Raw genomic sequence first — 18,050 nt, forward strand, 5'->3', positions numbered from 1 at the left:
CACTTTTGGTTTTGGACCTAAGGGATGCGATAAGGCGTATTGTTTGTTAAATCAATTATTATTAAGGTCAATAAATAAAAACTTAAATCTTGTGGACAAATAGAACCATTTTTATTTCATTTGAATTATTTGTTTATTCTGTGAAGTTGATTTTTTTTTTAAATTTACGTAAAAATAAAAAAATGCTTTCGGAATTAATGCATGTTTCCTTGTTTTGTTTTTAGGAAAACTGTCTGTGAAATATATGATATCTGTACTTCAGAGTCATTAAAGGTGCCATAGAGTGTAAAACTGTATTCACCTTGGCAGAGTGGAATAAGGAGAGCTCGGTACATTGAGCTGACATAGCGTGAACCTCAAACACCGTGTTTCCTCCTTCACGTGCAAATCATGAATATGCGTATCACAGCGGCACAACGGGCGAATTACAACGCTCCCTGTGTGTGACGTCACACACGGTAGTCCAGCCCACACACCAGCTGCTGGAAACACTCACGCTAACACTCACCACTCTGTAACGCTGCTCTCCCATCTCCGACCAACTGGCTGTTCTTCAGATCATCGGTTCCCTCCTCCGATAAAGGCTCAGACTGTGAGGTTGGAAGTGTTAGAAATAATCAATATATTGGAGCGGAACATTAAAAGATAATTCACTGTTTCTGGACGGATCATATATGTCCAATTCCGGTAGTACCACCGGATGTTGTTTTTAGCCTCAGATAGCATAAAGCTAATATTGTATTGTATATACGAGTAGAGGGAGAAGGACGCGTGGAGTTACATACTAAACACACCGCCTCTACCTCTCACTCATTGATGCTGCAATCATACTATTGCGTGTTTAATACCTGATGAACCTCAGAAGGATTGCATAATAGAATATCGGAGGTGAGAGCTTCAGGACATCGCTAACAAGATGGCGACGGTGACGTCATAAGAGGACCCGCCCCCGATGACGTCAGCCAATAGAAGAGTCCGGAGAACCCCAAGCGGCCAACAGGATCCAGCCTGAAGCAGCCATGGATTGCTCCTTGTAAACCAGCCAATCAGAGCAGAGCTCGTCATCATTATTTAAATGAGCCCCAAATAAGGCAATGCAGTTCGTTTCATAGAGGACCAAATCATAGGTTATAAACGGGTCTGTAAAACCACATCTGGACCTTTTTTGGATCAACCAAAGTGTTATACCTTCTTTGTAGACATCAGAGAACATTTGAATACCACATAGATGCTTTCTGTGACTCCTTTAAATACAAATCCAAACATTTTGAAGTGATTTGGCAAGTGGACAAAAAGGACCTTTTTATTAGTTTTTTATAAACGTTTATTATTTTATTTGTATAAAAACATGGCTTCGGTTTAAAGACATTTGATGAGACACGTTTCATTGTTTGGTTTTACTTATACAATAAGTGCTAAACATATATTTGAAAAATGTGTACATTTTGCCCCTGCTCTTGAGAGGAAGGCGGATTCTCTTCATGCACTTTGTGTGTTTTTAGCGTGTGCATTTACATAACCCAGAAGATTTATGCTTCCCATAAGAAATATATCAAATCAAACATTACTGCCGACCCTTCACTGTGATTTATCCTCCAGACCTGCTGCTGGCTTCCTAACGGCCTCTCAGTCGGACCACCAGCCTCATATTGCTCCCCAGGGAGGCGTGGGGGGTTCTATGTGCAAACCAGTGATCAATAATCACCAAACCAAACCCTCCACCATCTCTCCTGTAGAGTCGCTGGAGGTCAAGGGTCAACGGCAAGAAGGAGGGATTTACAATTAGAGGCTGAAGTGACTGGGGGAGGAAATGAAGGACAGACAGAGGAGATGGAGGAGACGGAGGAGACGGAGACAGAGGAGACGGAGGAGACGGCGACAGAGGAGACGGAGGAGACGGCGACAGAGGAGACGGTGACAGAGGAGACGGAGGAGACGGAGGAGATGGAGGAGACAGAGGAGACAGAGGAGACGGAGGAGACGGAGGAGACAGAGGAGACGGAGGAGACGGAAGTTTGAAGTCTTTACCCTTTTGCTTTTATACATCGGAAAAATCCTCAAACCACGAAGATATCTCAGAATAACCCCGAGTGTTTTAGATCTCGCTAAGTCTAAATACTGTGAACCTTTAACGCAGTGGTTCCCAACCAGGGGTACGGGGACCCCTAGGGGTACATGAGGCGATCGCAGGGGGTCTGTGGAAAGATTACTGATGGCATTTCCTCCCACAGTCTGGTGTCCCGTCCAGTCTGGAGTTACAGTTCCTCCCGGGATGGTGTTGATTGTAACACCACTGTGGTTCATAGCAGTTGGCTCACATTAGCTGCAACGTGGCGGTAAGAATGCATGCACGGTTAGGCAGGGATACACACACAGCTACGGGTGGCTAATGAAGGACAAGCAAGTGCTTCATTAAAAGTTCTCGTCTGAAAATGTTAGAAGAGCGCCGTACATCTTTATCTCACTCACAATAAGTGTAAGAGCCGTCATAGCATTTCATTGTTCATGGTCATTATTTATGCTTTTATTTTGAAGGCCTCTTTGGGCACCTGGTGAAATTGTATTTATTGGAGACAGGTGGTGGTGGGATTGGCACACCAGTATGGCAGATGGTTTTTCACCAGGGAAAGCACAAGTAGATCACGTGAAGTGTCTTACCCGGGGACACAACCACATGCTGACTGCAGTGGGGATTGATCCAATGCTCCCTGATCCGAAGAACAGCGCACTATCCCACTGAGCCACAGCCTCCCTTTCCATTTGTGTTAATGGTGAGTTATACTTGGGATCTTCACTTAAGGAGCGGTTGGGTTTAATACGATTACAAAGGGTTTACCACGAGACAGGAAAGGTTGGGAACCAGTGCGGTAACGCATGATCATACTGAAGGTCTCGTTAGTTTTCTGCTGTCTTCTGACGAATCAGCTGGGAGGGACAGCTTCTGACGGAAATAAAGGGGGGTCTTTTATTTACAATGATATAAAAATGTGAACGACTTCAGCATTACGTGATGACGAGAGGAAGCGTTTACGTCACGTCCCGGAGATTAGTCAGTCTCAGGTTTATTTTTATGAAGGAGATGCATTTATATGGACTTTGCTCTAGGCAGGAACCTCGTTACAGAAATATATTCTCCAGATGAGTGTGTGTGTGTGTGTGTGTGTGTGTGTGTGTGTGTGTGTGTGTGTGTGTGTGTGTGTGTGTGTGTGTGTGTGTGTGTGTGTGTGTGTGTGTGTGTGTGTGTGTGTGTGTCCTCCCACTGCTTCCTCTCTGTGACTCATGAAGGATTTTACTTACATGGGCATCGCAGCTCATCGTTATGTAAGCGTCTCGTTCTGAGTGAAACCAAGTAAACGGAAAAACATCTTTTGAAACAAATAATAATAAATATAATCATTTTTAAAACAACAGATAAATAAATGATCCCTCCGCCACAAGAAATGAATACAATACTATAATTAATAACAGTAATACAGTTCATATACATTCTATAGTAAACCCTGCAAACAAATGCATATCCAATAACAGGAAATACTAAATATATGAGTAATGATAAAATAACATGTCAATAAAAATAAACAGACGTGATTCAGTGAACAATAAATATAGCATTAATGAAGATGTGTTAATAACAAGCAACAAATAAAATAAATGGTTCAGTATACACAGTAAAAAAAACATACAAATAGAAATGAATAAATGAAATAAAAATCTGAATAAATGAAATGAAATGAAATGAAATGAAACAGTTACCAGAAAAAATAAATAGGCAACAAAGATAAACGACAGAAATGGCCAACAGTGCAATCCAAACGAACATGATTTCCCTCAAACTGTATTAAATCTACCAGACCTCTCTCTGATAGCAAAGGCTAATTTCAGGACAGCGTCTCCTTTAACCCTGTTTTGAAGCTTTGTTCTCCATTATTCTGAAGCCTCTCCATTAAAGACTCCATTAGCAGTAAGTGAGTTTGCAGAGCTGTGATTTCTCGCACTGTTTATTAATGTCACTCGTGTTCCTCTTAGTGTTAATGTGTGAAGCTAATGGGCTCTCACCGTTAATGCATCTGAGAGAGAATCACAGAGAGACGCAATCTGCTTTGAAACGAGACGACTGGAGGAGAGATCGGGAACATTGACAGCGGAGATGAGAGGTTCCTTTCTGTTCTGAGGCTCACAGTGTTCAGCCTTTCTCTCAGACATAAAGACGTGAAGTGGAGAATCAATCGAGCCACAAGACGGGGAAATAAAGCATGCTGTTTGTTCTGTGGTGTGCAGACAGAAAGGGTTCCTCATTCTGTGCAATGCTTTGATCAGGTTGTGTTTTCAAAGAGAAAAAGAAGCAGATTGGATAAAAGAAGACAGAAACACACATTTACTTTACAGAGGAGGTGGAAACTGTTGCCCTGCTTTAAAACAGCCAAGGTTCACATTACATTTGATGTGGTTATCAAAAATAGTCCAGAATATGAATCAAATAAGACCATTCCCACCCTTTAATTGTGCACAGGCATCCCTGTTGCCTGAGCAGAAGAGGGCCCCTTTGAATCAAAGACGATGCAAAAAGTGGAAATTTCTCCCAGAATTTTGACTTTCTTCTCAGTTTTTTTGTGAAATAAGAGGTTCAGAAAAATGTGGAATTCCAGAAATACTGAATCATTTTTCCTCAGAATTTCGATGTTTTTCTTTTTAAATTAATCCAGATTTGAACTTTTTATAATTGTATTTGTTTCCAGAGTTTTTACTTTTTCTCAGACTATTTTTTAGCTTTGAACTGAAGTGTGAGATAAATCACACTCACACTCACACTCACACTCACACTCCTGTTTCACACAGTAACAAGAAAGCAACACTTTTCCACTTTTTCTTGTCAGCTAATATAATTTCAGACCAAACTATTAAAAATGCCTTCATTAACCACTCATTGTCTCATAATTAGCTTCAGATTTAGTTATCCACAGATGCTCTGTGATGTGTGGATCTCTGCAGCCCTCGTTAAGAGAGGATTAAGATGTGCAGAGCTCAGGTGACAGAATGCTTTCCTTTGTTTCTGCTCTGCTGCTTCCAGATGTTCCTGCAGATCCTGACAGATGTTCAGGTGTGATTTCTTTCTGCTCTCAGGTGAATCTGGTGTTCGTGGCTCCTCTGGGAAACAGCTGATTCTGCTAACACAACAACATGATAGAGACAACAGCATGCTCTCGCTCTCGCTCTCGCTCTCTCTCTCTCTCTCTCTCTCTTTCTCTCTTTCTCTCTCTCTCTCTCTCTCTCTCTCTCTCTCTCTCTCTTTCTCTCTTTCTCTCTTTCTCTCTCTTTCTCTCTCTCTCTTTTTCTCTTGTCCACCAGTGGCTCAGTCAGTAGGGGCTTGGACTGGGAATCGTAGGGTCGCCGTTTCAAGTCCCAAACAGACTTGAAATATGGAAAGTGGACTGCTACTTGGAGAGTTCCCAGTTCACCTCCTGGGCCCTGCTGTGGTGCCCTTGAGCAAGGCACCAGAAACCTCCAATCCCCCCTCCCCATTGCTCCCCGGGTGCTGCACAATAGCTGCCCACTGCTCCCAGTACTAGGATGGGTTAAATGCAGAGGACATATTTCACTGTGTGTGCTCTGCTGTGTGAAGAGGGTTTCATCCTCCCATTCTATCTCTCTCTCTCAGTCCAGGTGTTACACCATCTCGACCGCCAATCCAGCTTATGTTACTCCACCATCTCACCCACATCTTGCCCATCCCAACATTGCTACAGCCTCATTTATAAAGTGAATAACTCTGGTTGATTTAACGCATTGGATTACTCTCTTGGATTTCTTCCAGTGAACATTTTGTGTTGGATTTCAAACATTGGACCATCTGTTGTCATTCTGCAAAATCCATGTGGTACATCTCCTACCCCCTCCTGGCACAGTAATACACTTTGAAGGACGAAGCTCCTCTTCCTCCCCCGACATGCCACTTACTCTCCTCGCTGCCACGTGAAGGAGGAGGAGGAGGAGGCTTCATATAAGTGGAGCAGAGCTGCTGGTGTGTCCTCTGCTGGGTATTTATAGAGCCGGAGGTGACAACTGCTGCTGATTCCCCATTGAAACAAAAACTGCTGTCATTCTGCGGAGCGAGGAGGAGGATGCTCCTGCAGAAACACACGCCAGCTGAGTGATGGTTTTACACCCTGTGGCACACAAAGTATGGAGGCTTGTAAGTGACAAACTAAGTGAGCATGAGAAATACATTCAGAGTGAGAGTCTGCAGGTCCGGATTTGAGAGCTGTGCAGAAGGTGTTCCTTTTTAACATTCTTTGCATGTTTTTTGGACATTTTCAAATTCTGGAAAATGTTGGGATATTTTGGGGGAATTTTCATGCTTTATTTTTTTATTTCTTCACATTGTTTTAAGCATTTTACTCCTTTTATTTGCTGTTTGCTGGTTCAGCCTACACCAACACATCATATCCTATAAGATCATGCTCTTTCTATATATTTGGATTTAATCATAATTATCCGAAATACTTTAAATATTTTGGGTAATTTGTTGAGCATTTCACAAGGTACAATAATGGTTCAATCATTTCAGACATTTTTCACTTTTTCTTTTAGAATATTTTTTCTGGCTTTTCTAAATATATTGTAACATTTATATATTTTCTGTAATATATATACAAATAAAATAATAGAACGCAATGACTGATATTACACTAAATAAACAAGGAGAGATAAAAAGTGAATTATATTTACTAACATCTTCATGAATTATGAATTATATTCTTTAACCTGCTTGGTTGTGTTTTACGTGTTTAGTACATGAGAGGCTGGAAAAGCACATTTAAACATTGAGACAAACAAAAAGTCTTGAAGGAGAATCTGTGTAGACATTATTAGCAGGCAGGGTTGCACTTCACCTCGGGTCAGATTTACTGGATTTCACTCAACACATCATGCAAAATATGAAACACTTTGAAGCTGCAGCTTTGAAGGTGTCTCAGTTACTCCTGGATAAAAGCGATGAATACTATCAGACTTCATCAGGAGGAGCATACACTCAAAAACCTGCAGCTTTGAAATATGGATTCATTGACGTTTGACTTTGGACTCTGGCTCTGGATATTTACTGATGCATTAAGGTCTTGGATCAGACCAGGCAAGACATATAAAGAGGCTCAGGATTTGTGGTGAAGAACAACTACATTGATTACTCAAGAACTGCCCTTTAAATACAACGTTTTTCTCACCTTGAATGCAACAGTCACCTTGTTTATGAGTCGTTTCTAATCCAATAGCGCCACCTGCTGGTACTGCACGTAAACACTGCTTCAGTTGCTATTAATCAACGTTTAACAGGATATATTTGATATTTCATCCTCTAACTTGCATGCATTTCCAGAACATATATCTGAATATTGGATAAAGCCAGTAAGAGAAGAGATTTTGAATAACTCTTTGTATATAAATCAGAAAATACTGCCTTAAAAAGTCATTTTCTGCGCGTTTTTAGTGACAAAGTGTGTATAAATGAGTGTGTGAACGTAGTAAACAGCTTCAGAATAAAGGGAGGCATGAAAGTGGACAGTTAGGTGTGTGTATGGGATTTCTGCTGAGAGAGGAGGACAGAAAACAGCTTGTAAAATCCATACCTGTAGTACACACTGCGAGTGAATAGGGTAAAATATTTAACTAACAGATATCACCATGAAACTTCCCCACTTCATTACTGACATTACCACAATTCATCTTGGTATTTGAGACATGTAATGTTTAAATATGCAAATTAGGCTTTATGTGGTTACTGTTGGTGCATTTAGGGGAGATCTGCAGACACAAACAGACACCATTAATACAATAAACTCCTGAATGTGCTTTTTTCCTACCTGTTTTTTCCTACCATGTTTCCAACATGATATAGACGTAAAATACTATTAATGTTATTGATCTATTTCAACACAAACATCCCCTCCTCTCCCCACCTGACTGTGGAACGTCCCACCGGAAGTCTCTCTCTAACAGACATGGCGTGTATGCTAGCCGTTAGCAGCATGAGCTCCACAATGTTGTCTTTTATAAAACGTCGCTCCTCGTGGATACTCTGTGTGTTCCTGGTGATTCAGGTAACGTCAGGCTCTGCAAAGCCGGACAGCCTGAGAGAAGTGACCGACAGCAGCTGGGAGGAAATCCTGTCGGGAGAATGGATGATAGAATTGTGAGTGTGCTAATGCTAACCGCTAATGCTAACTAGCCTGTCAGTTAGGTATTTTGAGAGACGGGCACGTCATCCCTTATTCCTTTTAGATTCAGTTTTAATTTAGGTTGTCTGTTTGTGTCAGCATAAATAATACATAGCATACATTTAATTAGGATTTAATGAAGATAAATAACACATGTGAGTTTATACATAGTGCTTAAACACACACACTCATTTATAAATCTCTACTGGGCACAAACAACACTTCATGGTAGGAGTAATATTAATAATAAAGGGTACATTTCAAGCAGGTTTGGGTAAAGTCAGATTTGTTCGAAAAGGTTTTCGTTGGCTGAATTGATATGAAAAGTGGGCTTACAACACATGAGTACTATTGTGTAATCTATGTTTACACGTTTATTTTAGAAGTACAACATAACACAAGCTCAAGTTTCATGTGTGGGCCATATTCAGTTCTACTGTTTTATATAATTGTACTCCTGATATGTTGTCTAAATAAGAAAAGGGTGTGTAAAGAGAACGGGCCCGTTCATTCCTATGAGAGCTAACAGCTAACTGCTAACTAGCCTGTCAGTTAGCTTTCCACAGCTACTATAAACGGCCATGACATCCGTTATTCGTTCATTTTTACACCTAGATTATCCGTTTTACCCAAATATATAATAAATAATACGATAAATATCTTATTCAGCCTGTTTTTACCCCTGAAAAGTAGCTGAATCTAAGCTTACAGCTGTCACCTTCACTGAGCTAACTAGCATACCACAGAGTTACATGCTAGCCTTGTTGTTATGCTAACTCTTAAGGTAAACACTGGGGGGTTTCAGCTTGTATCTGGTGGATTTGACAATGAACACAAACTAAATATTATATTTCACTTAAGCACAAGTAAACACAACAAATGCATAAATAAAAGACCATAAGAAATAAATAAAAATTAGAACATGATTTAAAGTATGATCCAGAAATAATAAGACCCCTTATTGTGAGGGATGTTTTTCTGGGGCCTGACTTGTGTCTATTGCCCCCCCTGCAGTTATGCTCCCTGGTGCCCGGCCTGTCAGCAGCTCCAGTCGGTGTGGAAGGAGTTTGCAGACTGGGGGGAGGACATGGGGGTAAACATCGCCAAGGTGGACGTGACGGAGCAGCCGGGTGAGACTCAGTGACCTCTGCAGCTACTTTACATGCAATGTCTACACATGCACTTCTGCAGCTACAAACGGACTTTACATTATGAAAAGTGCTTGAAATGTAGATTATATAGATGCAAACACTTTATATTCTCAATTCTCCAGAAGTGATTGCTAAATTTGATTTGTTTCTCAAGATCCAGAGTTCCTAACGTCATTATCTGAAAATAGCAAATGCTTCAAAGGCTTGAATATTGAACAGTGTGCATAACAGTTATGACATATGAGATGCAAAGTCTACTAACTACGGAAGCCCTGAACGGCAATTGTTTCCACATTTTCTAAAATCAAACGTTGTTGTCTTTTCATGCAGACTCTCAGATAAATATTGACTGAAGGACACATTAAATATAGGAGCTTTAAAAGGTGTTTTTCTCCTTAACGTTACTGTACTTTACTGTCTTCTGTGTTGTTCTGTATTAAACGCCTCTCTCTGTCAGGTCTGAGCGGACGCTTCATCATCACTTCCCTTCCGACCATCTACCAGTGAGTTCTGAGTCACTCTATTTGATCACTTCCTCTTGTGGTCTTACTCAAGAGGAAGTGCAGCATTCGAAAGATTGTACTCTTAAGATCATCAACTCTGTTCTCTTTCTTCTCCGTTTTAAAACGTCTACATCTTGTGTTTGCCTAATGTACTTCCACTAATCATGAGTCAGGAAAATACATCTAATTTGTTGGAGTAAATGAGGGTATAAATACAGGCACGTTTTAGGAAAGCAGCTCATTTTAAACCTTTGGACTGTTGAACATTAACAGTTATTTTCACCCAATCTTAACACCAAATATGACCTAATTGTATATGTATAAAATGGTAAAGAAAAGAGCAGATCCTCCCTATCTGAGAACACATAGCAACTAATAAGGTGTGTTTATGCTTGATGATAAAATGCTGCTTTGTCCTGTAGTAGTTCAAAAACAGTTGTGAAAATCACTTCCCTCTTTACTAACAACCACCATCAGACACCAACTCATGCTGTGGTGGTAGAGTTTCCTTCTTACTTTCAGTGTAAAAGTCATTTCTGGTGTATAAAAATCCATTAAATACTAATAGTTTTAAGCTCCAGATTCTGGTTAAACTTTGCAAGATGTATCGGTTCTGCAGGATCATAAAATGCTCCAATGCAGAGAAAATCTGCTCGTATATTTTTGCAGATTTACCCATTTTGCTGTTTCATTCTTAAAGCTGTCACTCAACAATAATAACTCTCCAGCTGCTAAGCAGATGTGTCTATCCAGGATGTATCCCTCACTTAAAATGAGGGTCAATAAGCTTCCCTGTTCCTTAAATATGTTGTGTTTGTTTGTTCCTCAGCTGTAAAGACGGCGTGTTCAGGAAGTATCAGGGCGCTCGCACCAAAGAGGACTTCTTGAGCTTCGTGGACGAGCAGAAATGGAAATCCATCGAGCCGATCTCCTCCTGGTTCGGCCCGTCCTCCTTCCTGTGAGCAAATTCAGATTTACACGTCTTGTTTATTAAAGAGGCACGTGATGGGGTTATTTAAATCTGATCATAGGGACACACCCTGCTTTGAACCACAGTTAAAACAACAGAACATCTATTCTGAGCGTCTCCTTTCTGTCTGTTTAATCCCCCCATTATTACATGTGGATGTCACAGTGTAGATAACCTGCTGTTGTTTCCTCCTCTCTCTCAGGATGAATTCCATGTCAGCTTTGTTCAAGCTCTCCATGTTTATCCGGGTAAGTGAGGATCCTCTCTCCGCTCTGTCAGCATGCAGGACGGTTATTATGGGAAGATATTTCCTATTAATCCATTCAGAGAAGAATACCCGGCTCGGTGAGCCATTGCATGAAGAAACCAGAGTGAATTTTACCTGCAGAACACAAGAAAGCACATGCAGTTCAACAGGATACACACATAAACATCAGACGTATTGTACGACTGAAGGATAAACTCAAAGCTGCAAAACTACATCACAGAAATGGCTGTATGCAGGAGGAGTTATTAGACGAGGCAGAAACCAGTTGGTCCTCTTCTGTTTCTGAAGAAGTGTTGTCCTGTTTTGCAGCGCTGTCACAACTACATGACGGATCAGCTGGGGATCCCGGTGTGGGGGTCGTACGTGATCTTCGGCCTGGCCACGCTCTTCTCTGGACTCGCTCTGGGACTGGTCAGTTACCATTCTTCCTCTCAAGCAGATGAAGTGCATAAATGCAATCATGTCAGTGTGTTGATGGTGATGGTTCTCTCTGCAGCTCCTGGTGTTCATCGCAGACTTTGCCTTCCCATCGAGACGCTTCTCCTCCTCGGATTATTACCAGAGTGAGTTTATTACAAACACAGAGCACCGATATAGTACGAGTTGTCACAAAGATCTCAAATCTCAAATCTCCATTGGTTTGTCGGACATATTTGTACCTCATGATAAAAAGTAAGTCTCACTTTCTGTTGTTACGTACGGAGATCTCTTAAAGGGGATCCTGAGGAAACTTCAAACCATAGCCGTCATATTTAATTATGTCGTCGTGCAAACTCAGAAGGACTAAATTAGAGCTGCATGATTTAGGCAGTATTTCTAGTTATCAGGGGTTTTATAGAAATAGTCGGAAATTCTAAAACTTTGAAATTTGCAAACAGCTGATCATTTTTTAGAAAAGAAATCTAAAGTTTGAAAAATAAAAAAGAAAGGAAAAATGATTGGGAGCCAAAAAGTGAAGTTCTAAAAGAAGATGATTAGGGCCACATGAAGAGGGAGTTAGAATAATGAGAAGATAGTGGGGACAGTTTTAAAAGTTAACTTTAGAAAAAGTCAGAAATCTCAGTCTCAGTGTCAGCCTGCTGCCTGCCACTCGTCCCCCGCAGACCCCCCGGACATCCATCCCCTCTTTACTCTCCGTAAGCTGTCTCTGCCGTCTGACCAGACATCTGACCCCATCTCCATATCTCTGGCCTCAGTAAACCCTTTCTGACCCACAGAGAGATTGTTTCCTGGCAGCACTTTAACATTTCAGGGGAGAATCTGTATTTTGTCTTCAATCTCAAAATTATAAATACCCATTTTAATTTTTGAGGAAATGAGATGTATATTTTAAATTGTATCTTTCGTTTCGTTTTTTTTTTTTGATAATCTCCAAGTTCAGATTCTTTTAGTTATTTTTCTGAAAATCCTTTCTAACCCTGTCCTGATTCGACCCCCCACAGAGAAGCAGACCCTGGAGCAGGCTCGTCTGATTCAGCGTCAGGAGGATGAGCACGAGGCGGACGGAGAGGAGGATGATGACGAAGACGAGGAGGACGAGGAGCAGGACGAGGTGTGGAGGAGGAGAAGGAGAGGTTCCCCCGAAGGCCTCCCCGACGAGGCCCTGAGGAAGAGGGTTGTGGGGACCAGGGAGCAGCGGGACGATGAAGAGGACGACGACTCCTAAAGTGTAAAGGAGACCGGTAATCAGTGTTTACAGCAGGAAGTAAAATCCTCCTCCTCCTCCTCTTCCTCCCTGGTTTCTCAGAGCCTCAGACTCCTCCTGAAACAGAAACACTCCCCAGCAGGAGGAGGAGGAGGAGCGCTGAGGAGAGCCGGTATGAAGCTGGATCTTTGCAATGTTGTTTATGCTATGCATCGTTTTTTAAAATGTGTGTTTATTATGTGTTTGTCTCCGAAATATTATTATTATTATTTTATCCCAGGCGTGTTGCTCCTCCTCCTCCTCCTCCTCCTCCTCCTCCTCCTCCTCCTCCTCTCATGTATTCAGACAGTTCTTTTATGTGTCTTATTTGCTTTCTTAACCCAAACGTAACATATTTACCCAAATAATCTCTGTGTTTGACGGAGGAAAGTGTGAACGACCTGACGTGTTATAGTCCTAAAGATTTAGCTAAGATAAAATAGAAAGGCTTCTTATTTTGTAGAAAACTTCAATGCATTTCCTTTCAATCCTTCACAATAAAGCTGCAGTTTGATGCTTTTATTGTGAAGTAGCAGCAACAGGAAGTGTTGGTTTAAGGGAAACAAACAGGGGGAAGTGAGGCTGATATCAGTCATGTTTCATGCCAAAAATATAAAACAATTGCAGAATAAAAAAAGGAAGTTGTCTTATTTAGTAGTTTCATATCCTGACACTCCTTCACAATAAAAGCCCCACTGTTTCTCCAGTTAAATGCTTTTATTGTGAAGTAGCAACAGCAGGTCATGTGATGGTGTTAGCAGTGAGGCTGATACTTGTAAATATTATTTATTTCCTGCCAGAAAAGGCAATTTAAATCCAGCAAACCCCAAAATAAATGATCAAAACTACTTTAACTAGTTAATATAATTACCTGAAATGAATTTTGCACCGAAAAAGGACCCATAAATGTGTCTTTTGTTCCTGAAAATCTTAAGGATTATGCCTTTAAATCAGACAGAACTTTAATTCGATGTGAGCTGCACTTTAGTTTGCAGAAATGCAGTGATTTAGAAGCAGATTTTATTGTGAAAGGATCTATATCCCCCTCCAAAATAAAAGCCCTGGTGTGTGTTTGTCCCCATCTCAACAATCAACCAACGGGATGTTTAATTTACTTTGTGTTATTATATTATTCTGATTCTCTAATTATTAAAGGACGTTTAATTAAAGAGCCGGATGTATCTGCATGCCGTAAAAAAAAGGAAGAGGAAATATTTAGGGACGCCTTTTTATATGAATTAACGGCGGAGAGAATAATGCTGTTATCTTATTTTAACCACTTTAACGTCAACTTTTTTACGCTGAAAAATGTCAAATTTAACCTGAATTTCTGAGGTGAGTTTATCTAAACGAGTGCTTCTGGTTTCTTTTGGAAATCTTGAACAAATTTGCACTTTTTCTGCTAATTTCTCAGATATTAACGACGCTCTGCTCAGCCTGTATTCATTTCAGCGTGTGTGTCTATCTGTGTGTATGTGTGTGCGTATGTGTGTGTGAGATATTTTAGATACACATTTCAGTTCAGATTAGGCGTTTAAGGACCGGTTTAGATTCATTTGACCCGATGACAATTTGGTGATTTTTTTTACCCGCCTCGTAGCATTCACACTTTACTCTGAGCTCCTTTTATTGTTTCAACATTTCTTTAAATAAAGATTAACTCTGAAAGTGTCTCATGTTGTGTATCCATGCTAACACATCAACTCCGGAACACGTTGCAGATCAAACACGAGAGCAGTATTTATTCCAAAGCGTTATTTAACGGCTATAAATCCAGAGTATGATTTATTACTATATCAGTCCGATGTTCTTCTGCGCCTGAGATCAGTATTTTTCTCCTCTCTAAAGCGTCTTTGAGCAGCTGATGGATGAAAGTATAGTCTGTTTTTACGTCCTATTAAATGAACAGATCTTTTGGTCGCACCTTGCTGTTTCGTCAGAGTTTCTGCTCGTTCCGTTTCTATGTTTGGATCTTTTGTCTCCTGCTGATTTTCCATCTCTTATAGTTTGGTTTCTCTTTTGGTTTGTTTTTACAGATGCTTCGTGTCACTGTTTGGTCATTTGGCTTGTTGCTTTTTGGTTATATTGTTTCTCTTCCGATGATCGTGCACCTATCTCTGGTCATTAGACCTCTATTTCTATCCCTCTGAAGTCTCTTATTGGTTGTTTTGCGTCTCTTTCTCGATGTTTTCTGTCACTTGTTGCTCTTTTTCTGCACAACATGGTGTCATCCCTTAAAAGCCAACCATAGAAATATAAAATAGTAGTAAATGTATCAGAAGTTCTCCTCTCTGCCAGCAGGTGTCCCTCTAACACTGCCTCTAGTTTCTTGTTCAAAGTTTAAAGAAAGGCAAGTTCCTTTTACATTCAACAACGTTGGTTTAAAGAAGTAAAGATCATAAAATAAATGACAAAGGGAAGATCATGATTCAGATGAAATGCATTTGAGAGTAGAAACCCCCAGATATATTCTGGGGTTTAACTTTAAGCACATCTTTAATGTTAGCATTCATGCTCAGGAGGACGTGAGACGGCGTCCTTCAGAGGACAGACGTGATGAGAGGTCTGCAGGTCGATCACAGTGATGTAGAGCGATGAACCATTCATTTTAATATTCATATCAGCTGAACACACACTTTCATACCTGCAGTTATACATCCACTTTTACAGACACAGAAAGGCCTTCAGCCATTTCAGCTCTCCGGTTGATGTTGCAGCTCTGCTTCTCTTCATGCATGAACTCCCAATAATTAAGGAAATTATAATGAATTATCTGACCTCAGACCAGCTGATTGTGTGCTGAATCATCAGTGTGAAGACACACACACACACACACACACACACACACATACTGATTTAACCCTCCTTCATGAACACATTCATTATCCCTGAGTCTTCTCTAAACACATGTTACTAACAGTCAAATCTTCTCTCACACACACACACACACACACACACACACACACACACACACACACACACACACACACACACACACACACACACACATACTGATTTAACCCTCCTTCATGAACACATTCATTATCCCTGAGTCTTCTCTAAACACATGTTACTAACAGTTAAGTCTTCTCTCTCACACACACACACACACACACACACACACACACACACAATCATTGTAATTACCTCTCAGTGGCGGACGCTTCTTCTCTCCTGCAGTAACACAGAGTCCTGCAGGTTTCAGTCTCAGATGTAAACAGGAAAATATGAAAAAATGTCTCTTATTATCAAAATGATGAATGAGGAAAACAATATTTATAAACAATAATAATAATAATAATAATAATATAATAATAATAATATTATTATTAATAATAATATTATTATTATTATTAATAATAATATTATTATTAATAATAATAATATTATTATTATTATTAATAATAATAATAATAATATAATAATAATAATATTATTATTAATAATAATATTATTATTATTAATAATAATAATTATATTATTATTAATAATAATATTATTATTATTAATAATAATATAATAATAATAATAATATTAATAATAGTAATAATAATAATAATATTAATAATAGTAATAATAGTAATATTAATAATAATAATAATAACCCAAAAACATGTTTAAGAGGAAAATACTTTATATAGAAAAAATCACAAAACTACATATGAATACTTTTTGTATTTCATAATAAAATACAAATATTCATGGGGAAAAATATAAATTAAAACATGTAGAAAATAATAATGAAAAATATCAAATGTCAGGAAAAATATTAATACAAAAATAATAAATGAGGAAAAAATATTTCTAAAATAAAAGTGATACTACGATATACATCTATTGAATGGAGCTCTCCCTGTACCCTCAGGCAGGATTTCTCTGCGTTTGTCCTTCTCGTGCATGGGAAGTTATTTCAGAATCCAGCCTCAAACCTCTGCATCCAGGCGGGCAGAGACTGAGGACTGACAACAACAACAAACTGTCCCAACTTTATTTCTGTCTCCTCTGCTGTGTTATTACTGGACCCAACAGGAAGTGACACAGAGGGTGTGTGGAGGGACGAAAACAAAGAGGTATTTCTGATGCAACACGGTGCCGTGCTGCACACCAGAACATGAGTCACGAAGTTAGAAAAGGGAATTTCACAGGAATAAAAAAGTATCCTGCATGGACCTCAATGTGACTCAACTCTTCTGCTCGGGTCAGCATTTAAAAACGGAGAGCTGGAGTAACTGAGTAACATACCTGTGTCATGTTTTCATACTGCATTTCATCTTCCATTGATAATATGCAATCTGCACAGTACTGCATTCACTTCATGAAACACAGAACAGAATGGTTAATATTAGCTGCAGAACTCCAGGGTCGATATTAAAACTTTAGTGGTTTTTATTTTTGTTTTAATGCAGAAAAGTTTAGCATTATTCCTTTAATACGTGGCCAGGCTTTATCTTCAGGTCCTGCAGAGCCTCTCCTGCAGCTTCAAAGCTCCTCAGAGTTATGTGACGCCGACACAGACTGAAGCTCTGTGAACACACACACACACACACACACACACACACACACACACACACACACACACACACACACACACCCTTTATGCATGACGGTATATATTTATGATCGCAGCTTCAGTGAAAGACAGACTGATCGTCCTCCCGTACCTCACAGGTGTCTGAACTCCTGAACTCCCAGCATGCATCTGTGCAGCATTCCTCCTGCAGCATGTGGAGGACTTATCTGTCCTGCAGACCTCGAATGCCTCCACAGGGGTCAGAGGTCACGGGGGTCTGTTTGTGAGGAAATGACATTTATGCAAATATCTGACTTTGGAACATATATAGAAAATGAAAGATCAGAATCTAATGATCTTTATCTGTATTACAGTAAACAGTACAGAATGAGGTGGTGCCTACTCTGCAGAACTCAGGGGTCGGACCTGGGGGGGTTTTAGGGAACACTGGGTGTAGTTATGTCCCCCCCTCAGGTCTGTGTTTGGAGGCGGTGCGTTCATGGCCTCGGTAAATCTCAGCTGCAGGTCCAGACACGCAGGGGCAACGTTCAGGTTCCAACAGGTAGAACAGGGACACAAAAGAGGAGTGTGTGTGTGTGTGTGTGTGTGTGTGTGTGTGTGTGTGTGTGTGTGTGTGTGTGTGTGTGTGTGTGTGTGTGTGTGTGTGTGTGTGTGTGTGTGTGTGTGTGTGTGTGTGTGTGTGTGTGTGTGAGACGTTTGTGTATTTAAGGTCTTTGCATAATCCTCACAAACC

At 40.1% G+C, this 18,050-nt stretch overlaps 1 protein-coding gene across 1 annotated transcript; it reads left to right on the top strand.

The window, feature by feature from the left end:
• The first annotated feature begins 7,964 nt into the window (after nt 1-7,964).
• tmx1 (thioredoxin-related transmembrane protein 1) lies at nt 7,965-14,454 on the top strand. Its single transcript, XM_063909052.1, has 8 exons — nt 7,965-8,185; nt 9,225-9,340; nt 9,819-9,864; nt 10,694-10,822; nt 11,037-11,082; nt 11,412-11,513; nt 11,599-11,665; nt 12,545-14,454. The coding sequence occupies exons 1-8, from the start codon at nt 7,995-7,997 to the stop codon at nt 12,766-12,768; spliced, it is 921 nt and encodes a 306-aa protein (XP_063765122.1). The 5' UTR covers nt 7,965-7,994; the 3' UTR covers nt 12,769-14,454.
• Nucleotides 14,455-18,050: the final 3,596 nt, after the last annotated feature.

This window comes from Eleginops maclovinus, chromosome 19, assembly GCF_036324505.1.
Source record: "Eleginops maclovinus isolate JMC-PN-2008 ecotype Puerto Natales chromosome 19, JC_Emac_rtc_rv5, whole genome shotgun sequence".
NCBI lineage: Eukaryota > Metazoa > Chordata > Actinopteri > Perciformes > Eleginopidae > Eleginops > Eleginops maclovinus.